Source organism: Takifugu flavidus, chromosome 14, assembly GCF_003711565.1.
Source record: "Takifugu flavidus isolate HTHZ2018 chromosome 14, ASM371156v2, whole genome shotgun sequence".
Taxonomy (NCBI): domain Eukaryota; kingdom Metazoa; phylum Chordata; class Actinopteri; order Tetraodontiformes; family Tetraodontidae; genus Takifugu; species Takifugu flavidus.
In genome coordinates, this window is record NC_079533.1 from 12,252,726 (window position 1) to 12,279,556 (window position 26,831).

The window sequence follows — 26,831 nt, forward strand, 5'->3', positions numbered from 1 at the left end:
GTACCTGCACCTCCCTCACCCAGCTCACCTGTGCTAACGCTAACCTCACCCTGCTCACCTGTGCTCATTCCTCCCACACCAAGCTCACCAGCCATTTTCCCTGTCTCCTGCCCCATGTCACCTACAGCTACACCCTGCTCACCGGTTTCACCCATGTCTCCCATCTCTCCTACCTCACCCAGTTCACTTATTTCACTCATTTCACCCTCCCCAGTCTCACCCAGCCCGCCCAACACTTCAAAAGCCACCCCAGTTGGATCCATTTCCTTCCCCGCCTCGCCACTCTCACCAGTCACCTCCACCACCATCTCCACATTCTCCCTCGCTCCACTCACCTCAGTCACACGCACACATTCACTCCGTGTTCCCTCCGCCTTCGGCTCCATCTCCGCGCCGTCCGGAGCAGCGAGGTCCCCCTCCGCACCGCACCGCCGACGCCTCGCTGCCGGAACGGGCCGCGGGGCCGGAGGCTCCGCGGGAGCGGCGGGTTCCGCCGCCACCGCGTCCGGGACGGCGCGGTTCGGACAAGCCCTGGCCAGATGTCCCTCCTCGCCACAATTAAAACATTTAAGGGCAGAGGAGGTAGCGAATAAAACGTAATCGAAGTCGTCCACCGGACGACAAAACTGTAATTAAACTCTTCCGCCCTGTTGTTTAAAATCATGTGGACCTGCCTGCGGTGAGACACTACGTGTCTCAACAATGGCGACCGACACCCCGACATCAACTTCCTAATAGGAGACACCAGTTTCCCATGTCGGGACAGTTCTCTCTCCAGGAACTCATCGCTGATGAACGGCGGCACGTTGGACAAGGTAATCCGTGCCGCCGGCTGCATCAGCGGAGTCACCTGGACGAACTGCCCCCCTACGGTGATCCCCGTCTCCACCAACCTGTTGGCCTGTTCCACCTTCTCTACGAACAGCACCACCGCCCTGTTCATGCGGGCGGCGGACTTCACGGAGCCGTGACCGATTTCCTGGCCCACAGCCAGAGCCACCTCCTCCACACTGAGCCCGCTCCCACCTTCACTCCGTGTCTCCGGCTCAACCCGGTCAAGTTGGCGTTCGCCGCCATGACGGCCGCACGCGGTCGGCCGCCCCACAAACTCACACACTCGCTAAACTAAGGAGCAAATAATTAAAAACGAAACGCACAATAAAACAAACTATGTTCGCAAGCATTCACGCTCACATAAGAAAGGTCAGAAATAGGAAAAACACGTTTTTTTTCAGTCTCTCGCTCTCTCTCGTTCGCACTCCTTCCACCACAGAAAGAAAGAAAGAAAGAAAGAAAGAAAGTTTATAGAAACTTAAAATGTCAAAGATTTTTTTTTGACAGTTTAATTGTACATGCTAGAAAATCACATTTCAGGCACAAAAGTGGGGAGTGTTTCAGAACAAGTGTAACAAGTTTAAAAACTGATAATCGTTTTAACCTTAATTATGGGTTATTGTTAGGTATGTGAGTTGTTTGGAGTTAGAGGCGGATAAATGCATTTATACACTCAGCTATGTAGAGTTGCATAGCCAGTTCTGAAAGCATGGTATACAGGTACGAATAAAAAATCTTAAAAATAAAAATAAAAATAAAAATCTTTTAAGAACCTGAAATTGGAAGTGCTTATCTTCAAATTGCAATATTGGGGGAGAAAAAAAGTCTGAATTGGTTAATTTTTTTCCATCAATAAAGCTAAAGCTAGTGTCTTCAAATCCTCCATTTTCCTGAGCTTGATCTGATCCCACATTTCTACCATTAACTCTATTAAAGAACACGAGGTAAACTGGAAACCAAATCCTTAGTGATAAGTCATGTAGCAGCAAAATATTTTTTTTTAAAAAATGAAAGAAAAATTAATCGGGAAGAGAGCAACTAGCTAACTTTCTTGCTGTCTCACTTACTAAGAGGAAAAATAGGTTCAAGCCCTCTTTCCACCCTTCAGAGCCTGCAGCACTGTCACACACAAACTAGGCATTTTGATTTACAAGTTGCATGTGATCAGAGTTTGGATTTCTCACACTGGAATAACTATGTAGCATTGGGTAAAGGGTGTGAGCGATCGATTGGGACATAGACTTTTAGGAAAGTGCTAAGTCATTCAGGGATTCTGCCTCCTTTGGTTGACTGTTTGTCTTCTTTTTCCATTGCCATCTATTGAAGTGAAAGGAGAAGAACAGATGAATAACAACAAAAACCTGTTTGGATGCCAGTGAGCTCCAAGTGAGGTCACTGAGTTTATTGTTTAATTGTATGTGTCTGCTACTTCATATGGTAAGTTCTTTTTTCATCGCCCACCTTTTACATGTGGACATGTCTTGAATATTTTGAGGCAGGGGTTTTCCATATGTCTCTGGGAGGAAGTAAGCAGCAATTGCAGACAAAACAGCCAGTGTCCCCAGCACAATGTACGGCAGGTGCTGAAAATATATCTCTGTACAAAGGAAAGGGAAATTTACAGTGTTGCCCAGTGTCCATTACATTCTGGTAAAACATTCATTACCACAGACTTTACTCACTGAGCTTGAACAGAAATGGTGCGATGCAGACTCCCACCCTGGGAGATATGCTGCAGGTCCCTGTTGCTGTGTTCCTGAGCACTGTTGGGTAAAGCTCAGATACATAGGCATACATCATGGATGTACCACCTGTTATAGCAAATTTACCCAGCATCTCCAGTGAGAGAGAGAGATATGAGAGATCTGAAAAACAAAAAAGACTTTGCTGAAGAATGATATTTTGGTTATATATTATGCTACAAACAATAATATTCCAACAACTATAACAACTATTTAGTTGAAATCAATACAAATTGACTATTTTCCGTAATTTCCGGACTATAGAGCGCACCTGATTATAAGCCTAATTTTAGAAAGAAAATAAATTTTGTACTTATACAAGCCGCACCGGATTTTAACTTGCAGGTATCCCACGTAGTAATATGAAAAATTAGATTGAAAACATTCAGTACCGGTAGATGTTTTTATTACCGTGAGACGAGTCACTGACAAGTGACAGACAGACAGGTAAGAAACAACAGCCACTCTTTTCACTTGTATGTTTATACAGAGACCTTAAATCTAATTTTTATCATGTCAGGATTTTTTAACTTTTCTTTTAATTTAATCTGTTTAGCAACATAAACAAATATATTCTACCAGTAAATGTTTTTTTTTCCTAACGGTGTCTGTAATGTAGCTACCTTGAAATATACGCTTGTATCAGCTACACACAAATTACAGTATTTTCACGACTATAAGGCACAAATAAAAGCCTAGAATTTTCTAAAAAATCGACGGTGTGCCTTTTAACCCGGTGCGCCTTTTATATGGATTACGGTAATATTGGTTAATCGGTTAAGCTACCGTAGTCAGTAGGTGTGGCCGAAGTAACAGCAGTAAGAACGCTTTGGAGAAGAACGCTTTTTGCTTTGGATCAGTTCTTCATGCTGGCATCTCCACCTTCTCGCCATTGATTATCGTAATGTATGCCAAGATTACGCGCAGCAGCTCGATTTCCTTCCTCAACCGCCAGAGTGATCGCTTTTAACTTAAAAGTCGTATCATATGCTTTTCTTCTAGTATTTTTCACGATGATGAGGGTTAGTAAAAATGACTGATTCACAATAGTTGTGATAGTGCACCACGAAAAAAAACATAAATAAGCCGCACCATAGAATAAGCCGCAGTGTTTAAAGTGTAGGAAAAAGGTAGCATCTTATAGTCCGGAAATTACGGTAGTGAATATAAATCGACTTACTAAATGTAGAGACTACATGGATTTGGTCTGATGCAAAAAATTTTAAAAGGTTTCTGGAATAGAGATTCTTTATAGTCCAGTTGTGACACTTTTAGACCTTTTCACTTTTTAGGTTTACAGTTTGACCAAATTGAGCAGTCCATGGACAAAAGGTCTTGGTTTAAGACCTGAGCAGGAACATACCTGGGGTCTGCGTAGGAGGTACTGCTTCACCTGGGTGAGAATGTATGAAAGACCTGCAGCACTAAGACCCCAGATAACATCAACTTTAATGCGTCCAGACATTGAGTACCTTACTCAAAACATCTTTAGTAGTTTACTGTTCTTTAACAGGATGTCCACTACATACTCATATGTAACTTGGCTATTTGGAGTGATTAACATTAAAAAGGAAATTGAACCTTATAAAGTGTGTTGTTGCCGTATCACGTTTGCGCCTTGGCTACCATGTTAAGCCAAAGGATGGTCTTTAAGCATGTGCATGTGTTCGGATATATGTGCATCTAAGTATGTGTCATACCTTCGGGTATCAGGCGGATCAAGAACAGTGATGCTGCTCCGAGAAACAAGATGCAGAGGAGGCAGAATCGTCGTCGAAGGTATCGCAGTGCCAGCCAAATGCAAATGTATGCCGGTATTTCTACGGCAGCTGATATAAAACAGCTGAGGAAGGGGTTCGCGTGAAGTTCCGATGTGTTCAGTGACAAACTATAGTAAGCAGTACTGATAGTAAACCTGGGAAGACAAAGCAAATTAGCAACCGTGGACCATTATGACAGAGACTTATACACTGTTTAATCATCTTTTCAACTGCAAATATCTCTATGCACAAAGCAAAACAAGCCATTGAAACAATTGTGGTAACACCACCAATCTAAAGCGTTTTAGTTTATAAAGACATGGAGTCTTTTAAGAAGGTAATATTTTTGTTTTGTAATAACCACAGCTTCCCCAAGGGCTAAGTTTGGCCCTCTGTTATTTTCCATTTGCATATTAGCTTTAAGTGGCTTTAATGATATTAGATAGTGAGCTTTATTCTTATTAGATATTTTATTAGAGATTCACCATGTCAGACTCAGAATGAAGGTTATGTTTCTGATGTTTGTTGTTTTCAGCAAGTGGAGCATATTATGATGTTCCATAGGATGGCCCTTCCTTGTAACCCCCTACATAATGACAAGAACAATTATCTCAGCAAATATTAAACCTGTATTGACATTTTGGCCTAAAAGAAAGCTGTCCACATGATATATTGAGAGGGTTGGGAAGGTTACCTTTTGATGAAAATGAACATTTAAAGAAATACTACAATGTTGCTTGATGCTACAGAGACTGAGCATCTGGTTAATACAGGTAAAATAGTTTTGGCTTTATCATTTCACGTGTTGGGCAAGAACAACTTGGGTCAAGTCAAACACTTACATATACACTGTAATCTTCGAAGATAAGCTGAGGTGCCTCGACTTTGTTGATCTTACTGGCCTTTTTCACTATGGCCTCTGCTTCCTCAACTCTACCCTGGGAGAGTAACCATCGGGGGGACTCTGGTATGACCCTGTGATATGATTTAAGAGTGAGACATCAAAGCATGAGCTAATTATACAGAGGAAGTCAGTTAAATTAGGTAAATGTAGCAGATCAGGTTTTTGAGCAAGTCGAACAACAGAAATATGCTAGCAACAGAAAGCTCATCCCTCTAAATCTAAAGCCTACCACCATAGAGGGAGGTGCATCAGGCCAGACAGGAAGATCGCGAAGAGCAAAAATTTCCATTCCCTTAAAAGATAAGCAAACAAAGGCAGGAGCATGTAGCCAATGGCAAAGCCCACGCACATCGCCATTGATGAGAAAAGAACTCGGACTCTGCCGGTTAAGATTTCAGTGCCTGCCAAAAAAAACAAAAACAACACATAATAAATAAAATGGTCTATGACTCATTTAAACTATAGTTTTACAGAGCAAAGACCATACCTAAAACAAAGCCTGCATTGTAGCTGGAGGACCGTCCCAAGCCATTCATGAAGAAGAAGATGCAGAACACTGTCCATGAAGGTGAAAAGATTTGCAACAAGACAGCAACTGACTGCAACACTAACGCCAGAAAGAGTACGACCTTCCGTCCAAACCTGCAGTGAAAAGCCATGAAAACAAACAAAAAAAATGTATTTGCACACCTGAGCAGCAACATTCAGCAGTGATTTTCTTCCATTGGTATTTCCAGTACTTGTCTGAGAGTTGTCCAGCGAGGAAGGATCCAATAAGAACTCCGAAGAAGAAGACAGTGGCGGTCAAGGGCTGTTTCCACTGATCACTGCACACCAGATCATACTGAAACGCAGACATTCACACACTTAACAATGAGGATTTTGTTGGTTTCCTTTACAGAATCACATCAGGTGTCTCTCCCAGCAGCTGAAAAAATACTCAATACATTAAATACATATTAAATACATAATTATGCCACAAGCATGTAGATGGATAAACGATATGTGGTTTAATCTTGGTGCAAACTCAAGGCAGGTTTTTCATTCGTCTTTACTAAGGAGACGCTTTTGTCTGGCCAGATTGTTGGAGTGTCACAGTTGACAGTTGGCCACATGAAACTTTCTACCATCTGCTCACTGGAACTCTGGAGCTCAGCCACTGTGAAACCACTGCTTTCACTCAGCATTCTCCAACGAGCTCTTAAACTCTTTCACCCCTATATATTTTTCTGAGGCGTCATCGCTAATTCAGAAATCCAAGTCCACCACGTGTCTTTTAGATCCCATCCCAACACACCTGTTGAAGGATGTTTTACCATTGATAGGCAATTCTATCCTGGACCAGATCAATGGTTCTTTAGTGACAGGTTATGTACCCCGGTCCTACAAGGTGGCAGTGATTAAGCCTTTGCTTAAAAAAACATCACTGTATCCTGATGTATTAGCAAATTATAGGCCGATATCCAACCTTCCTTTATCTCTAAAGTTCTTGAGAAGGTGGTGGTGACTCAGTTACTGCAGCACCTGCAGAGAAACAGCCTGTTTGAGATGTTTCAGTCAGGCTTTAGAGCTCATCACAGCACAGAAACAGCACTTCTTAAAGTTACTAATGACCTTCTTATAGCTTCAGATCATGGACTGGTCTCTATGCTGGTTCTGCTGGACCTCAGTGCTGCTTTTGATACAGTTGATCACAGCATCCTGTTACATAGACTGAAACATGTGATTGGGATTAAAGGGACAGCACTAGACTGGTTTAGATCATATTTATCTGATAGATACCAGTTTGCTCATGTCCATGGTGTTCCCTCCTCATACAGTAGGGTTAGCAGTGGAGTTCCACAGGGTTCTGCACTTGGACAAATCCTCTTCACATTGTACATGCTTCCCTTAGGGAACATTATTCCGCAGCATGGGATAAATTTCATTGTTATGCTGATGACACTCAGCTTTATTTATCCATGAAACCAGAGGAGACAGAGAAGTTCTTGGAGCTTCAGACCTGTCTTAAAGACATAAAGTCTTAGATGTCTTCCTGCGCAACACCCACCTCCTGACTATTGGTTAAAACACATGCACGCCAACACTCTGCCCCCCACTCACACTCACATATAGGCTCACCCCCCGCACGCCCCACCATACATGCCCCTCCACCACTACTCCCATGTCTGCCATCAACATCTCAGGTCATTCACTCCATTGATACCATCACTTCATACAGACAGAAACCCAGGACTGTTCCCAGACGTGACAGTGCTTTTATTATTCCTATAAAAAGACATGATGAGTGCACGTCCGGCGCGGACATAAAGATGGCCGTGCTGAACGTGCGCTCTCTTTTAAACAAATCTTTTATAATAAACGATTTAATTTTAGACAAAAACCTTGATGGTATTCTCCTTACTGAGACATGGCTTGGCACTGATGCACCTGCTGTTCTCACAGAGGCTTGCCCCCCAGATTTTAACTTTTTATTTTCTACAAGGGGGGGTAGGAAAGGAGGTGGAACCGCCTCAATAACAAGGACCGAAATGTCTTCACGCGAGGTCTCTTTTAATACGTTTCCATCATTTGAGCATCATGCGTTTGTTTTTAGCAGCCCTCCGATTTTAAGCATAACAGTTTACAGACCACCCCAATACTCCACCTCTTTTATCAGTCAATTCTCAGAATTTTTATCAATCATTTATGCTAAATACAATAGGATTTTAATAACTGGTGATTTTAATCTACACCTCAACAACGCCGCGGACCCAGTGTCCAGAGAATTTTTAAACCTCCTTCACAGTTTGCATTTTAAACAACATGTCACGCAGCCGACCCACAACAGAGGTCGCACCCTGGACCTGGTCATAACCTATGGCCTGTCCGTGGGTGGGTCCTCTGTTGTGGATCTGGCCGTGTCTGACCACTTTTGCGTGTTTTTTAACATCACCAGTTTTAATCAGCGGGGGGCCCCTGTGAGAGCGGTGAGGAGACGCTACCTGACTCCTGAAGTGGCTGCAAATTTTATCCAGATTTTACAGAGCACTCCTGCAGAAATTTTACCAGCACCGTGTGATTTTATTGTTGACACTTTTAACAATAAATTAAAGTCAACGCTGGACTCTGTGGCTCCACTTGTCACAAAAACTGTACGAACAAAACGTGCACCACCGTGGAGAAATGAAGAAACTAGAATACTGAAAAGAACCTGCAGGAGTGCTGAGAGGAGGTGGAGGAAATCCAAACTGACCATCCATAAAGAAATATTTTATCAACACCTCAAAACCTACAATAACACAATCAAGCAGGCAAGAACTTCTCATTTCAAAAAACTAATCTCCAACAATAAAAACAACCCCAAATTTCTATTCCACACCATTGAGCTTTTAACCAACGGTAATTTTAACAGGTGTCCCACAACAACGACTGACACCCTCTGCGAGGCCTTTGCAGACCACTTCAGGAGTAAAATCGATAATATTAGATCCAGTCTTTTATCACAGCAAATTTTTATCAACAACACTCCTGGATCATTGCTTCCACCTGAGGAGACACTGGAGAGTTTTGTCCTGGTTGATGCGAGGACACTTGGTCGAGTTTTCTCCCAAGTTAGGCCCACAACCTGCCTTTTAGATCCAATTCCCACACCGTTTTTCAAAACATTTTATGGATTCTTTGAGGAACATCTCTTATATATGGTGAATTGCTCTCTTCAGACAGGTGTCTTCCCCACCTCCTTTAAAACAGCGGTGGTGAAGCCCCTTCTGAAGAAGAGCAATCTAGACCACAGCGTTTTAAATAACTATCGGCCAGTATCCAACCTACCATTTTTAAGTAAAATTTTAGAAAAACTTGTTTTTAACCAAGTAAATGATTTTTTAAACTCAAATGATATTTTAGAGAGGCATCAGTCTGGTTTTAGGATGAACCACAGTACAGAGACAGCCCTTTTAAAGATTTTAAATGACATCAGGTGTAACCTAGACAACAAAAAGCTCACGGTGTTGGTTCTGCTGGATCTGACCGCCGCTTTTGATACAGTAGACCACCATATTTTATTGAATAGACTGAAGAACCTGGTCGGCCTCTCTGGTACTGTTCTTAACTGGTTCACCTCCTACCTTAGTGATCGAAGCTTCTTTGTAAGTATGGATACATGTTCCTCGAGAATCCATGAGACAAAGTGTGGGGTTCCCCAAGGGTCAATTTTAGGTCCAACCCTTTTTAATCTTTACATGCTTCCTCTTGGGGATGTCATCAGGAGCCACGGCATCAGCTTCCACAGCTATGCTGACGATACGCAACTGTACATTGCCGTGGCTCCTGATGACACAGGGCCAGTTGATGCCCTTTTTAACTGTATTTTAGATATCCAGTCATGGATGGCAGAAAACTTCCTACAGCTCAACCAGGACAAAACAGAAGCCTTAGTTATTGGTCCTGAAGGTCAGAGAGAGAAAATTTTTCCAAAATTGAAGGATTTTAAGCCATCTCAATCTGTAAAAAATCTGGGTGTGATCCTTGACTCTGAGCTTAGTTTTATTCCACACATCAAAAACATAACCAAGGTAGGTTTTTACCACCTGAAGAATATAGCCAGAGTCCGCCCGTTTCTCTCTCAGGCCAGCACGGAGGTACTGATGCACGCTTTTATCTCCTGTCGTTTAGATTATTGTAATGCCCTGCTCTCTGGTCTTCCAAAAAAGAGCATCACAAACCTACAATTACTACAAAACTCAGCTGCACGAGTGCTGACGAGGACCAGAGGGCGGGAGCACATCACACCAGTTTTAGAATCGCTGCATTGGCTACCCGTGCGTTTCAGGATCGATTTTAAGGTTCTTTTATTAGTTTTTAAATGTCTTAATGGTCTTGGCCCGACTTATTTATCTGACCTGCTTTTATTCTATCATCCCTCGCGGACTCTGAGGTCCTCCGACACCGGCCTTTTAACCATTCCACATGTAAGCACTAAAACGCACGGGGAAGCGGCCTTCAGTTATTATGGTCCCCGACTGTGGAACAGCCTGCCGGAGAACCTCAGGGCCGCAGAGACTGTTGAGATTTTTAAAAAGAGGCTCAAGACACACCTTTTTAATCAAGCCTTTAATTGATTTTCTGATTATTTTAAATTTATGTCTTATCCTTATTTTACTTGACACTTTTACTGTTTTACTCCCTCAGTTCTTAGTCTCTCAGTTTTTATTCTTTACACCTTTCATCTCATTTACTGTTTTAGTCTGTTTTAGTCTTAGTACTGTTTTACTCCCTCAGTTCTTATTCCCAGTTTTTAGTCTTTACACCTTTTATCCCATTTACTGTTTTAGTCTGTTGTAGTCTTAGTACTGTTTTACTACTCCAATTTTTAGTTCCTCAGCTTTTAGCTTTTATACCTTTTATCCCATTTACTGTTTCAGTCCTTCGGTCTTTAGCTCCAGTGTCTCCTCATGGTGTTTCCTCATGGGGGCCTGCCAGGCTGGGAGATGTTTCCGGTCTACCGCTGGAGGTGCTGTCCCATTGTCGACCCTGGCCTGGGTGGTTAGGGGGCTCTGTGCTTTGGTGTGGAGCCTTCGGTCTGTCCGGGTCGGGGTGGTCTTTGTGGCGGTACCACCTGTGGTCGCGGACCGTGACCTCCCTCGGCCTGGTGGGCCTCCAAAGGTGGCGTCTCCTTCGCCTCAGGTCTCGGTGCCCAGCCATGTCTCAGCTTGCCTCAGCTTGCTTATGTGTGTGGGTGTGTGTGTAAGTGTGTTGTATGCATGTGTGTGTGTCTGTCCTTTTCTTAATTCTGTTGTTCTCTTTGCTGTTTTTATCCTTTGTGAGGCACTTTGTGCTACCTAGCGTATGAAAAGTGCCATATAAATAAAGATTGATTTGATTTGATTTGATTCAATTTCCTCCTCCTTAACTCAGAAAAACTGAGGTCATGGTTTTTGGTCCTAAACCTCTCAGGGATAGATTAGATCACGAAGAACAACCAAGAAGAACAATAGAGAGTGTAGATGGTCTAGAAAGTCTTTTTGCAAGCTACAAAAAGTAGGAACACAGGTAAAGTGAAGTATGGAAACACTGAACAAGGAGAACTGAAGGACGAACGAGGAGAACAAGGAACGCTGAAAGCACTGGAATCTCAGACAAGGAGACAGTGTGGAGGTACATGGAGAATCAGAAGCACAGATGATTAAAACCTCAGAAAACCAGGAACACTACGAGGCAAAAATGGAGCACTGTGAGCCCCTGAACGGATAAGGTACACTCTAAAAAAAGACCGTGAAATGTACATAAAAACATTGTAAAATCCCTACAAAAAAATCTTGTAAACCCAAATACATATATTTTTTGTTTAAATCACTGTGAAATTTTGTAAACTATTAAACAGAATTTTTTGTTAGATTTACTACAACAATATGTGATTTAAATGGAATTTTTTGTTAAAATTACAAATATTGGTAAAAGAAACCGGGACTACTGCAATACTCATAACAAAGCAACTTTGATAAATTGACGTGCAAATATTGCAAAAACTATCGTTTTAGTCTTTTTTTTCAAAAATACAAAAACTATATGTTATTCCCTTCACAAGTTTGTTCTTTTATCAAAATTATTCCTTTTAACATTAATGAAATTATGTTAATTGAGGTCAACCAAATGTGATTTCACACAAAATTTCATTGTAACGTGAAACCGTTTACTGCCTATCTATTTATATTTTTTAAAAATATAAACGTATAATGACATTGTTTTAGTAGCCTATTGTACTGTTCAATCTTAACCCTTGCTTTATATATTTTTTGTCTTTAAATTTTAATGCATTACAGCCCATTATTATTATTGTTGTTATTATTATTAATAATACAATGATAATTATTAATATTATTGTATTTATTTATATAATAATTCAAATAGAAAGCCAGTACTGGTAGAATATTCATAATACTCATAATGGGCAGTGCATCGTCATCACTGGCTAATCAACCTAACAGCGCCTCATACCTGTGCAATAAAGCCGCCTCCTTCCGAGACTTATTTTTTTGAGTTTAAAATTGCGCGGGTTAAGCTCGTCTGTGATTGGATAATGATGGAAAGGCGCGAACTCCTCGTTGACGGACACAACGGACACCACTCGCGAACGGGTCGGAACAGAGCAGAAATCGCAGAAATTTTTCATTTCAAAAGATTTTACAAAAAATCGACACACTACATACAAGATTTTGCAGGGTCTGGAGTGACTGCGCAATTGGAAAGTCTAAAGTTTGCACGGTAAGTTTTCTTACTTTCTGCGGGAGACCTAGCAAAAATGTGTGCTAATAGCAAATGGCTCAAGTTAGCAATTCTCCATATTTCAGTACATCAGTTTGTAATTATTAAGCAGAAAGAGACAGACAAACACTTGAAATTTTAAAAATGATCACCTGTGTCTTTTGTAAAAAGAAATTGGTTACGTTAAGATGCTATGTGCAACATTGCAGAGTGCATAGGAATGAGCCACGCTGTCTTTTCGAATGTGTTTGCGCCAACTGTAATAAAACCTTTACTACTTACTTACTCGGCTTTCAAGGGCCATTTTTACCGTGTACACAATATACTTGAGCCACAAGCTGTTTCTGTTGTTGTGAATTTAAAATGTGCGGTTTCTTTGTGTGTCCGCCATTTTCAAACAGTGAAAGAGCTGGTGTCACACTTAAAGGATCATATTGGCGAAGGCAGGTCTGTGTCATGTCCAGTAAGTGGTTGTAAGCACGTTTTTACAAAAAAATCCACATTTACTTCTCACATGTGTAGGAATCATAAAGAATGGATTTGAAGGGGAAAAGGCTTCTCAACTACTTGACCACAGTTTGTGTCCACAAGAGCAGAGATTCCATCAGACTTATGCAAGGCTTCAGAGGATGCTGGGACAGTAGAGTGGCTGCTCAGAAGACGTGAAGGAGATGCTGCTGCTTCCGCTCAGCTACTTTGATGAGAAGGAGGAGTCCATGTTCTTCCATGTAGATGATACATGTCTGGCAGAAGAGGTTGAGCTAGGGCAGGTGCCTCTGACACCCACTATTATTGTCTGTGGTAAGTCTCTTGCATATGTGTCTGAATTTGTTATGTGAGTGACTGAGCTATGACCACCACACACTTATTAATATAACCTGTTAAATTCTAGGCCAGTCCTGCTATTCCTCAACAAGGTACATGCTGAGTCTGGATCGGAACCTTGTCAACACAAACATCTCTTCCTTCATTTCTGCATTGTGGCTAATGTTTGGGAGCTACTACTGTTTCAACATCCATTATCCATCTGAGCCGGCTTCTACACTGGAGTTTCTTCAAAGGTGAGTAAACATTTCCTGGGACCTGGAGTCCGGACTGCACCCAGAGCCAAGGCCAAGAGTCAGACCCAGACTAAGAGCCGTAATCACACCTGGTCTTGGTGTGGGTCTGATTCTCGGCCTTGGCTCTGGGTGCAGCATTGGTTTTGATATGACTTTGAGTCTTGGCTCGGACCCAGACTCAGACTGTTTGTTTATATATGAATGTGTGTATTCATTCATTCCTGTAGTCTTCTTTTAACTCATTAAAATGCTTAATATGTTTTTATATGCTTTTATTCTACAGGTGTTTTTTCTTGATAAACCCAGAAAAAGGAACCAAAGTAGAGAATAAAAACTCAAAGCGTCGTCTCAACGTGAACCCTCGAGTTCTGACCCTGATACAGGATCTCGCTGATCATGAGTGGCGTGAAGGCTAAACAAGGATTCTGTTGACTCCTAGAGAAGAGGTGCTGTTAATTTTCACTTTGTTAAATGTACAACATGCAAGTTTTGTTTTAAAGGTCCATTTTGTAACTTTCTATGAAGAGGTTCTGCCACCTGCTTGTTGTCCTTGTTATCCAACAATGTTCCACAGTATTGTAAAAATCTTGTCTATCTTCAATTACTCAAATAGAATATGTTTTAGCAAAAAATAACACAGATAAAGTATGACCTGTAACTCTGTCTGTTCAGCAGTTAAAAAGAGCCAATGCTTGAAAGTTCTTTGTGTTGGGGTCCAGGGTTGTGTTGCTGGTTTCTTCCTGCAGTTGCTTGGAGGAGCCACTCATCAGCCACGGCTGGCGCCGCAGGCAGATGCACCTGCGGGCTCTCTTCAATCTACCGTGCTATTTACCATGCTATCTTCCCTGCTTGTTCGAGGTCTCCATGTCGTCTGCTGGACCTGTGAATGTGCAGAATCGGACTCCTGAGATTCCTGCAGTCCAGGAGGACTGCCTTTGTGTCCTTGGTGAACGTTCGCAGGTCCAGCAGACGACATGGAGACCTCGAACAAGCAGGGAAGACGCAAGGGAAACAGGCAGAACAAGCATCAAAGCCACAACACACAGGAGTTCTGTCCTTAAATAGCACGGTAGATTGAAGAGAGCCCGCAGGTGCGTCTGCCTGCGGTGCCAGCCGTGGCTGATGAGCGGCTCCTCCACGCCACTGCAGGAAGAAACCAGCAACACAACCCTGGACCCCAACGTCTTTGCATGCTCTATATGTTGAAAAAATGAATCTAATTGTTTGCAACTAATCACAATGGCTGTTCAATAAATTTCCTAAAAGTGATATTCTCTTGTCTTTTATCATGATGTATGTTTGCATTTTTTTGGTGTAGTTCTAATCATTTTAAACTGATTATTAAAACATACAACTACTGCATATAATGAGTAGCTTGTATGTATAATATACAGAACAGCTCCATTTAACATGCAAAGTTTTACTGTTGTTCTACCAGTTTAAATCGTTTTTTGCCTGGTAGTTCCACGTTAATTTTACAATTTATTGACGCATAATAAGTAGTTACATGTAAAAAGTACAGGAAATGATCTATTTATATACAACAATGATCCATGAAATTGATAGATTTTTTTTGTAGAATTAACAGTTCAGCCTTGGCATTCACTGTAAAACCATTTACATATTTTCTTTGTAAATTTATCTACTGTCCTGTTGGTTTTTTACAGGAATTCTCTGGTAACCCCAGCTGCCAGCGTTTTCCTGTAAAAACGACGGTCTTTTTCTAACAGTGTAGCTGTTAGGAGTCCCGTGTTTTCCCTCCCCCCTTCCCCATCTATGTCTTGTCTGTGTTTCCCCTGTCTGTCTGTTCTCAGGCTGGGCGGAGCGGCTTCCAGACTCTCCCCCATTGGGTGATCGACACACACCTAAAACCGATCTCCAGCCACACCTGCCGTTCGCTTTAAATGCCTGATCAACTCCCCAATCAATACCAATTTGTTGTTCACCCCCCATGGTACAGCCTGGCTCCTAAAACTCTGAATGCAAGTTTGTTTCATTGTAGCTGTTTCCAGTTTGGAACTGATTGTTAGTCCCTCCCGCAGATCGACTTTCAAACGCCCGTTTGCACTGCCCAGCCTACTCCAGCTTGACTGTGTTTGTCTGCCTCCAGCACCACTTGGTTTTGCCCGGAACCAAATTCTCAGTAAATCTTATTTCCAACCTCACCCAGTTGTGGGTGTCTGCATTTGAGCTCTTGATTCGTGTCTGCAGTGCCTAACAGTAGCTGGAGCAGACAGCAGTAGAGGCTGGAGCGGACAGAAAGAGACCTGCAGGCTCTGACGCTACAACAGGCCAGCTGACACAGGACAGGATCGCAACATACCTGGATTATTGTAAATATACATCCTCTTTGTATATTCCAAATTCTATTCTATTCTATTTTATCTTATTTTTCTCTGCATGCTGTTGTTGCACTGTAAATTTCCCCGTGTGGGACAATAAAGGACCTGAATATGAATATGAATATGAATATGAATGAGGAAGGCCTCATCGTTAACGGAACATAAATGTTTTACCAGTCTCTCATTAGCACTGTCATGTCTGGTGAGGATCTGATGATGCACACTGGAGGAAGAATGGGCCTCAAGAACAGGCCAAAAGACACTCATACTCTTTTGCATAAACATGCCGGTAAGTTATGTGCTGCACTTAAATTGTGCTTCCTCCCCAGAACTCAGCATCCCCAAGTTTGGCCTTTGAAGCTCTGGAGGTCAGAGTCTGTAACCAAGCAGTATCGGATACATCTGTGCTTTTAAATCAGGGTAATGAGAAACCCTCATTATCATTGGACTTACTTAGAAGTATTCAGTATGATTTTAAAATGTATATTTGAGAGCTCTACTCTAAACTGGTGTAATTTATAAAGAAATCACTAGAGGTCGCTAAATAATCAAACCTTACACACCACGTGGGAGGACACAAGCTATCACGACTCAAATTTGACATCTATCATCTTATAACCACTTTTACCTTGCAGGGTCAGTTTGTACATTTGGAATACCAAATGCTGTTCAATTCAACTGTAAAGTGTAAAATATCTCTTGTATCATAAATATGTATTTGTCTATATTTAACATGTAAACATGTTTATCTTCTAACTGTACAAGACTGACTTTGCCTTTAAATCTACTTAAAAAAACAAATTAAGCCTGACCTCGGTGACTATGGTAGATTGGTAGAGGTCTTTGCTGTAGCTCCACCCATTCAAACAGTTCTCCCGCTCCAGTTCTGTAACGTTGACATCTCTGCCTGGAAGCAAGCCCTGATCAGACAGATTTTGGATCACATCTAGTCGGTATCTGCTACATTTGCTCAACTCCTGTTGTCCATTCACTGACTTGCACAAAACACAAACAACACAAATGAGTATGATTTGGTGAAGTTTAAGCCACTTTAGAAGTTTATTTTTCACATTTTAAACATACCTCTGTCGGGATGGCCACGCTAATCCATTCTCTGGTCAGGTTACCATCAGGAATCAGACAGTGGTGTCTGGGTGTTGCAGCCATGAAGACAACAACGAAAACAGTTAATCCATTTTGCACAGCTGAGGCACACAGCAGGAAGAAATTGACCTGCTGGAAACGTCCCCACTGACCCAAGAATGCTATGGCTTCTTCATAGTTCTTCATTATATCAAAATATTCTTTTGTAAATGTTGAGGTTTCCTGTCAAAAAAGGTATTGACTTGGTTCACCACCACTGACTGAACTGGGGGAACTAATTGTCAACTTTAGCCACACCCACAGATGCATATTTTGTCTCTCAGTCTGTCTATGCATGACTGTGCACGTTTGCATGTGGTTGCCAACCCTTCAGATATAAATAAGAAGTGCCGAGCGTGTTCATCCTTGTATTATTGCAAACAGAAAGGAATGTTTCTCTCAGGACTTGAGGTTACATTTAGTTCTTTCTTCCTCCTTCCTGTCATTCAACAAATCCAAAGGCTAGATGCAATAAGCAACAGTGTGAAAGGTGAAAACACCCTGAAGTCTTTGAATATCTCATTGTATTTTTACTTGCCTTTCCACTTTACTTGTTCTCCCTGTTCCTCCTGTCCAGCTGCCTTATAGCATTCCTGCAGTGACTAGAAAAGCTTCTGTCTGGTCAACAACGCTTTCAGGTGTTGTTTATGAGCTTCTCATAACGGTTGACTCGGGCAACTCTGCTGCAGCATTTAATAGAGTGAACCAGAATATTTAGCTTTACTTTCTTGGTTTAGCTTCTTTTTGGCCTGTTAATTACTTTATAAACATCAGTGTTGGGGTTCAGGGTTGTGTCTGATTTTGTCCTGCAGGGGGTGCTCTCATCAGTGCTAGGGTGTTGGTTGGAGGTCCCTCGTTGTGTGTTGGTGTGGTTGGTTCCCAGTGCCAGAGTGTGGTGGGTTTTGCCTCTGGTTTGGGCTTCCTGGAGGGCTGCTTCTGTTCCCTGGTGCTCTGCGGTCCTGGGAGGCTGCTTCTGTTCCCGAGTGCTCTGGAGGACTGCCTTCGTCTTCCTTGTGGTGGTCCCCCCCCCCCCCCCCCCCTTCCCGTAGATAAAAACCTTTTTACCCTTTTAATACTGTGTTCTAGGCCTGTGTTCGTTTCCTAACGATCAGTTGTTAGAAATGGGCTACATAAAGAAACTTGTTCTGAGTAAGATGAAGCAAGTGCGGCAATCAAAGGCCCCGCAGCACCTCAAGCACGTTGCAGCTCTAGACAATATCCACACATGTGAAAGAGTGACAGCACAAGGCCAGATTGTTCAGACCGGTTACCAAACTGATGAATTGCTTCTTTCTTCCTTGCTGATTTCTTGTCAGTCCTTCCCTGTTGGTCTAAGGTTTTGCAGAGGTGACATTACGTCCACCTTGACACACCTTCAGCTCATTCCAGGGAATCAACTCACCTGCGCAGCTTAGACCATCTCACTCATCCACTCCTCGGCAGTTGGTTGTTGAGCATCCAGAGGTGACACGTTGGCACTTGAAAACTTTTTCTTTGCTCTATTTTTCTGAACAGCCTGCCTCTTTTTTCACTGCTCTGTTTTACTTCACCATTTGCTTGTCTTCAGAAGTGTACTCAGACAGGCGCACGACCCAAGTTCACCACAAATTGAGACCAGAAGCCAACGTTGCTTTTCAACCTTGTACAAGGGGGGCTCCGCTCCGTCACAGACACGTCTGCTGATCGCGCTGTCCCGGAGAGAGTCTCTCTCCCCCACCCAAGTTGGTTTAAAGCCCAAAATTTGTTTAAAACAATAATTTTAATCTAGTAATACAAGGTTGGAAACATTGTCACTCGCGTATTTCCCAGTCCCAGCTGAGCCTCTTCGTCCTGACTCCGCTCCGCTGGAGCGTCTGTTTCTACTGAAGGCGCAGGAGTCTTTCTCCGAGAGAAGAACATTGTTTTGGGTAGTTGTTGGCGCTCTTTCTTTTTCTGAGCAAGAAGATTTTTATAAACGGATATGCCACCTTCGATTATATTTGAGAACTGCAATGAACGACTCGCAAAAAAAATCCGTGAAGCAGCGAAGCCGTGAAAGATGAAACGCGATATAGCGAGGGATCACTGTATATCGAAGCGGCCCTCAGCCTGCGCACAGGTGCACAGCCTTGAGAGCCCTAACCCAAACAGATATCACACATTGTTATTCTGTTCTCTTCACAAACAAGCTCACATAAAGTTTCCCAGTTTACCCCAGTTGACCCTTCTCACATTTATCCATGAAACTACTCTACTTTAATTAAAATAGCTATAGCATAAAAGGCAATTCGCGATATTTTACAACACTGCCCAGACCTGTGTTCCACACCACAGTCATCTGCAGCCCCAGGTGTCTCTGTTTTCTTGTCTGCATCTACTCTGTTGCTACGGGAAGGTGGGGGACTCCGGAAGACAATGTGATTTACTCTCAATACGTACATATTGAGTTTTGCACCACTAGCTGCAACAGCTGTCGCCATGGCGCACCATGAGGGAGTCTTTAGCTTGACTTAAGCAGGAACAAACCCAATGTAAAGATTAAGATGAATTCATTTCATCTATGTAGCATCAGTTGAGATTAATGTTTCATCTGTTATGATCAAAGTCATCCGTAGGTGTTTTACAGAAACCCAGAGCAGGCCAAAGTGGGCAGGAAAATCTACGCAGCTGAGCTTGATGTCTGATGATTTTGTATCTTTTTAAGTTGTGAGACATGCATACAGTTAAAAAATTCACCACTGCTTTATGTAAAGTAAATTAGAATTTGAAATTATGTGCATTTATATTTTTTGCAACCTGAAGGGCTCAACGTGATGCCTGGATTCTAAACTGTTTCCCAACATCACAAACCTTTTCTGCAAAGATCCTAATGTCCTTTTAGAAATGTAATTATTTAATGATGCACCTGCTTTAGAGGTTCAATTTAGTCTGAGATCATTGTTCCATTCTTCTTGAAAATAGATGTGACAAATATATCCGCTGAACAGCAATTCTACCGCATGTACCTGTAATGACTCATAATGACCAGCAGAGAGAGACAAAAATCAACAATTGTTTCAAATGTGTCCGTCCTGCGTATGTTACAGAATGTGAATTAATTGGGTCAATCCGAGAGATTTAGAACCTTGTAAAAACCTTTCAAAAGCTCTATAACATACTCTTCAAAAGGAAGTCTGGATATTATATTGTGTACAGGAATTAAAAAAAATAGGATACAAGGAATTACAGCAAGACCTTGAGCAGAAAACTACCTTTTGCAGTAAAGGAAATGTGCTAAAATACAAGAATATTGTAAACTTCAACTTATTATGATTTGCAATCCATACCCATTTGTCTCTGTATATTTCCAAAGATGATTCTACAATTCCTTAGGACGCTACAGCACTGAGTCTGATTTTCCATTACAGCACAATGCAATACATCCCAGTTCTTGCCCAAAGCCACAACATTATCGTCTGAGACTAACTTTACACTCAGTTCATATGGAATAATACTCTATGACTTTATTTCCTCCACCCTTCCTTCCTTTACTCTGACTTTATCTCTCTTTTTTTTAGCTTGAGGAGAAGGCAGGGAGGGCTTCCCCCTCTGCCTGCCGGTACTGAATTTTAGAACATGCAACCTGGGAATAATTGGGTTACAACTGCAGCAGCTGAATGAGTTGGCCTTAATTTCAGAGCATGACTCCATTTACTTTTGTCTGGCCGCCTGCTGCTTCCACAGCTGCATCTTTTATCCTCCATACAGGCTGGATTTTTTTATTGTATGGATCTGGCAGGCAGCCAGATGCAGGACGGAAACACAATCCCAACATGACTACACGAACTAAAAGTGCTCGTTCTCCTATTCTGCCACACTCTGCACCCAAGAAATATGCTCATTCCTGCAGGTGTTAATATGGCATAGTTGAGTATCTTGGGATACATCAATTTTATTTTATTGTTGACCAGTATTGACTATAATACCTGCATTATTACAAATACCAAAATATGTCTATCAAGATGATTTGATGGTATTAGCCTCTACTATATGGGCTAGGCTATATAAACAGCATAATGTCATATGTCCTCTCAAGTTTCCTTCCTGTGTAACTGTTGTCTCTGTCCTCTTGTCCTTCGGCCAGAGGCAGGAGACTTTACACCCTGTTGGCTGCTCATCACTGGGCTGACATATACACAAATATGCTCACATTCACACCGAAGGGCAATTTGCAGTTGCTCATTTGCCTGTTGCCGAGACGATGTCTTGGGACTGTTGAAGGAAGCTGGAGTAAAGAGGCAAGGGGGATATGAAACCTAGACCTTCGTGCTGTGAAGCGACGGTGCTCGGCAGAGCCCCTCACAGATGGTTTAACCCCCATTCACGCTGTGACTCAGGTCACCATGTGACTCAACATAGTCCAGGAATCCTCAAATGATTCACACTAACTGGAGTCATTCCCATGACCCCGGAGACCCCCCCATCTTTACAAGCATTCATAAAGGGAAAGTTGACATCAACATATTAGCCTCAACGATCACGATCCTCCTGCACAAAATAAACACAGAATGCAGCCTTGAGAGGCGCCCCAATCCAAAACAGAAATCTCTTCTCTCCTGGGAACGGCACTTGGGTGCTCCACACCGAATTGCTGTCAATTTAAGTGACCTGCTACAGAGAACCTGCATATTAGCAACAGGGACACAATAATTCACACAGAAAGGTTTAAAAGTATTAATGATCGGGTACTACACCCCCCCCCCCCCCCCCCCAATAAGATGTGCTGAATGTCCCAGCAGACTAAATCTTTTACCCTGACCACATTATAACACCTCATGAGCAGCAGAGGAACTGCGGCAGTTGAGACAATGGGGGATGCACTCTTTCACCTTCCTTCAGGGCCCTAATAATGATTGCTCTCATCCTCTGCATCGCTGTTGTTTTGTCGCCATGGCAATTTGTCAACACGTCTGAATGAGGCCTGTCGGAGGTCAAAGTGCAACACGGACACATTGAGGAATGTTCCTGCGGGTTATCAAGAGCAAAGCAGCCGCAATGATTTCCTCAAAGGGCCTATATTTAGGCTGATAAGATATCTGGTTTATTGGAACCGTAGCTTTTAGTTTCTTCTGAGCTGGATAAGCCATAAATTGGGGTCAAGGTTTCTGTAATTGATGTTTGTTTGGAGTCAGTCAACCTCCCAGGGTCAAAGACAATGAAAGCACTTATCTCCCTACAAAGGCTCCTTGGTCAGCAGAGTAGGTGAACACCCTAACACGCCTGTACACGAGGCACGTAGACGAGGGAATAACTGCAATTACACAACCGGTTTGAAAACAGGATGAAATGAGCTCGTCAGTCAGTGGGAAAATCTGAAAATGAATAAAACAATGCAGCATTTCTCCTGCAACGCACGCTTAATAACAACGTTATTTACTTTTTGAGAGTTTTGGAAAACAGGCTCAAAGCTTTGCCACCCATCGTAGCTTTTCATGGTCATTACCCAGGCTGAATTGCAAATGAATGAAACGGCCAAGTAAGCATTTGTGTCAGTAGAAAGCACAATAGGCCCAGTGTAGTCTCTGACTGTAAAGGGGAGAACTTTGATGCATAAAAAGAACCCTCCGGAAAGTGTTGGGTCACTGGGAGTAACGAGCTGGTGACTGGATTCATATCCAAAACGCCCTGATGGATGTTGGCAGGCCAAGAGGAATAACCAAATAAATAAAATTGGTCATTTTTACCTCCGCTGTGATGAAGCAAACCAGTTAGAAACCTGTAAACGGAGCAGATACATCCCACTCTACATTTTCAGACCATGACTAATGCTAGCCATCTTGCATGGACCTGCGCGACCTTAGCAGAGAGACAAAGAAAATGTCTTTTGGGCAGAGTTCATTGCTTTCATCTTGCACTAATGCACTGATTCCATCAGACTTTAAGATGCGCTCATACAATCAAGGTCCTTAGCTCATGTGAAAGATTCGTGCACCACACGCTAGAGCCGCTCTTTAAAACTGTGAAACTACCTTCCAGATTTGGACTGCAAAGAGTTAACCAACGTGTGCACAAAACAAAGATCCACTGTATATGGGTGCCTTGAGAGAAATACCAAGAAAAATCAATACCAATGAATCTCTCATGCTTCTCTGTCCTCTGAGTCTCTATAGCAATTCAATAACAACTGTAAACCTTGCAAGCTTCAATGCTTTAGTCAGAAAATGTGGCCATTTACCAAAAGCTTGCAGCAGGGAAAGAAGCAAAACAGCTTTGTATTGATTTTACAGTACAACCTCAGAAGAAACAACTTTATAGTTCAGTTAAAAAAAAGACTTATTGATGTTTGACAACTGGACCTCACCTACATTTTCTTCCCACTAGGTTAGAGCCGTTTTCCAGCTGCACCTTTAATGTGCTGAACCGGACAACGGAAATCTTCTCACTCGGCCGCACATGAACTAGCTTTTAAGCTCCCGATGTGAGTCACGAGTCTAAATGTGGAAATGAGATCATTGAGGTGACGCGGCCTGACAGCATCCACCCTGGCAGGGCAAAGGGAACACATTGGGTTTAGGAATGGCCCACACACGACAAAGAATAATTCGATAATCTCTGTTATCTACAGAGGGGATTTGTGTTTCTTTTAGATCTCTTCCCAAGGGTTGAGGATATTTTTGGACTACTTTATTGTCCACAGTTTCATCAGTAGGTCAAAACTCTCATCCAGATGTTGTCCCTCTGCGGTTTTTTCCAGCTTTAATTGATGGAACCATTTATTGTGTAATGAACTTTACATGTGGCGAGGCAGCGCTGCAGCGGGAGTTTGCCTCCTGTCAGGTCACTTCATTAAACCCAGGTCGGTTATTTTGTTGATGTGTTAGAATGTATTCTTGCCCCGACTTTCTCCTTTTTTCCATCTGTCTCCCGGCCTCCTGCGATCACACCGACTCACCTGTGTCAGATTCCTGCAATTACCTTTTCCAGCCCAAATGCGAGTCTGCTCTATTTAAGTTGCTGCGTCTGGCAGCATGTCCTTGGTTATTTTTTCCCCTTTGTGGAGCCTGAACTTATTTATTTCCTTTATATTATTTTCTTTTATTTTGGCAAAATGAGAAATCCCATAAAGTGGAGGGGGAAAAGTCAGTCAACATAGTGTTCAAACACTTCTGCTTATGTTGGTGCTAAATCTGGTACTACAGATACTTCAAGTAGACAGAGCGGACCCTCCTCTTCGGCTGAGTTACGACGCAGTTTCGGCTCTCGGTTTATTGTATCTCTGGTCCATCTGGTAAATGAGGTCCAGATTCAGTTGTTCAGAGGAATAAAGGTCTTTTCATTCTCCTAAACATGTCTTTGGAAGGCTGAAGGCGGGCAGTGTTGGGTGTTAAATGCCAACTGCTCTGGAACTTGTCATACAGTCGCTATGGGATACGCAAACCTACACACTTGTTGGGTATTCAGAGAAATGTGGGGTTCAGTTCTCTCACCAAAGTAGGGAAGAATTGTCAGCTGGTAGGATGAGAGGAAGGCCTGGAAGAAAAGGTGCGAAATTCCACTGAATCTGATGATTTCACACCACTCCCCCCCCCCCCCCCCCTTTTTTTTCTTTCTTGGACTATTTTCTGCCCCACTGATGCACCAGAATACACATGTTGATTTGGTCTTTATTCAATAACTGTTGTTTTGTACCAGTCACAACAATTCCAGGGTTTTGGCTCAAGCAATCAGGGCTTTTAAACAAGAACCATGTGTTTTGGTTCTTGCGTCCAGTTTAACTTAAACGGACCTGAGAGACGGAAGATGTGCTGCATGTGCCTCAAAATCAATAAATTCCACACTTGCTTCTTATTGTCTGCATCACCACTGGCAGTAAAAGAAAAACCTCTGGTGGAATTTACAATACTCTGCTAATCAACAGCACATAAAGCTTAAAAAATTAAAATCAGTTCTTTATGACTACTTCGACTAGTTGTTCTAGATTGTGCTGTCAAGGTTCAGGAAACAGGTTTTTAGTTGTACGTGCGGATAATGGTTAGATAATGGTTAGATGGCAACTGGTCAGACTTCAGATGGAGCCAAATATCAGGGCAATTACATGCTGCCTATGATTATTCAAGAGTTTATTGCCCCTCTGAGAGTCCAGAAATGTTGCGGTCATCCTATTAGTGTGTCGGAATAAGAAAGTGTATCTTTCTCATCTCTATTTTAATGAAAGTCAAAGCAAAAGAGTCATGGTTTTTTTTCTGTTCACAAGGTCAGTTACAGCATTAATTCTGGTCAAATACACACACACACACACACACACACACACACACACACACACACACACACACTGTGGTAAACTCTCAGCCACAGTGAATATAGAAATAACAGAGGAGCTCTAAGTTACTTTGGTTTTGGTTTTACTTTTGGTTCTGAAGTGTTTGTAAAATGACATTTATTAGAAGGAAATTTTAAAGTCGGGAAAATGTTGTTATAGTGGGCAAGACCGCCATATTTTACAGGTATAATGTCTGCATTGGTACGGTTATCAATCACAACAGGTTTCACCTCACAGTCTCCCTGGACAACTTCCTGGAGCCTGACAAGGCAGCTCAAGACTACTTCTTCTTCAGCTGAGCCAAAACAGCCGGATACAAATTCCCCCACTGGCCATCGCTCTTAATAACACCTAGCAGGTTGTTTGTAGTTCGGCGAAATCTTGCACACAGGTTGTTCCTGTTTGGGTGAAAACAGGAAGTTGGCCTTGGCGGTGCAGTCGCCTAAGAAGTTTGCCATCAAAGACTCAATGTTTCAAGTCTGACACACAGTTCAGCAGCCTAACAAATGTTTAATTGCTCTGCTTATTGTGTTAGAATCATTTCTAGATTCCATTCATCCTTAATGGTTCCAATTATTGCAGATGCTTCCCTTTTTCCATGCTAGGACTGATTCATCTATTCGGCAGCATGTTAGAGCTGCGCTCGCAGTTTGTGACGCCTCGCATCATGTGAGCCCATGAAACTAAATATCTCGGTGCTGGTGCTTCATTCCCACCACAGATATTTGGCTGACACAAGATTATAAAGCTGTCAGCCCTTTAATATACACTAAACTCCCCAGTATCATTATAAAGCAAACAGGAAATTATTTCTCCAGTAAATTCTCCTGCAGCTGAGTTGTAACAAAGCCTTCACCGTGTTTCAGGAGATTATATGTATATGTATATATATATATATATATATTGATGCAAAACATGTCGTGGGCTGGTGTGCAGACTCTCTTATGGGACTGCATCCATACAGCAATACTCAACAAAACATTTCCATCACAGTTTAGTAGACTGAGAAGATAAAAGAGGATAAAATTAAGAAACCAGCTTTTTGTCAGCGAGTGCAAATGAGGAGCGACATCATTGAAGTTTTTGATTTACAGGCAGCCTGCAAACGGATAGCAAGTGAAGGGAAATCAGCTGGGGGGGCCTGCTGTGAAGACGAAAGGAACGGCCAATGATGAAGGACAGATCGGAGGGGGGGAGAATGTGGTGGGAATGAGAACGATATGGGTGCGGATCACAGCTGACGGTTTGGGGCTGAGAAAGTCAGAAATATGAAAGTCAGGTACTTTTGCAAACATTGACTTTGTTTCCCAAAAAACCCTCACGGGAGTAGGTTCCTTGTCAGAGAGTTTATCTTTGACTGTTTACAGGCTAGAGCGGAACTCTGTTCCCCATTTGGATCTGCATCTGTCACCGTCTCTGGTTGTTTATGTGTCGCAGTGAGGCTCTAATCAATCACCTCCTTCCATAAATCATTTTAATACGGTCTCTTATCTGACAGGGCTGTTACTGTCCTGATTGTGATAGA

General features: G+C 42.4%; 1 protein-coding gene and 1 long non-coding RNA gene across 2 annotated transcripts; one reads left to right on the plus strand and one right to left on the minus strand.

Annotated features, from left to right (window-relative positions):
- Positions 1–1,322: 1,322 nt before the first annotated feature.
- Positions 1,323–17,253, minus strand: LOC130537823 (organic cation/carnitine transporter 2-like). Its single transcript, XM_057054889.1, has 11 exons — positions 16,969–17,253; positions 16,698–16,880; positions 5,981–6,084; positions 5,728–5,882; positions 5,470–5,641; positions 5,179–5,311; positions 4,822–4,922; positions 4,277–4,491; positions 2,517–2,699; positions 2,296–2,431; positions 1,323–2,151 (listed from the first exon to the last, which is right to left on the minus strand). The coding sequence occupies exons 1-11, from the start codon at positions 17,173–17,175 to the stop codon at positions 2,079–2,081; spliced, it is 1,662 nt and encodes a 553-aa protein (XP_056910869.1). The 5' UTR covers positions 17,176–17,253; the 3' UTR covers positions 1,323–2,078.
- On the plus strand, positions 15,281–17,350 carry LOC130537824 (uncharacterized). Its single transcript, XR_008953700.1, has 4 exons — positions 15,281–15,497; positions 15,586–15,876; positions 16,063–16,174; positions 17,008–17,350. It is a non-coding gene; the product is annotated as an uncharacterized LOC130537824 (long non-coding RNA).
- Positions 17,351–26,831: the final 9,481 nt, after the last annotated feature.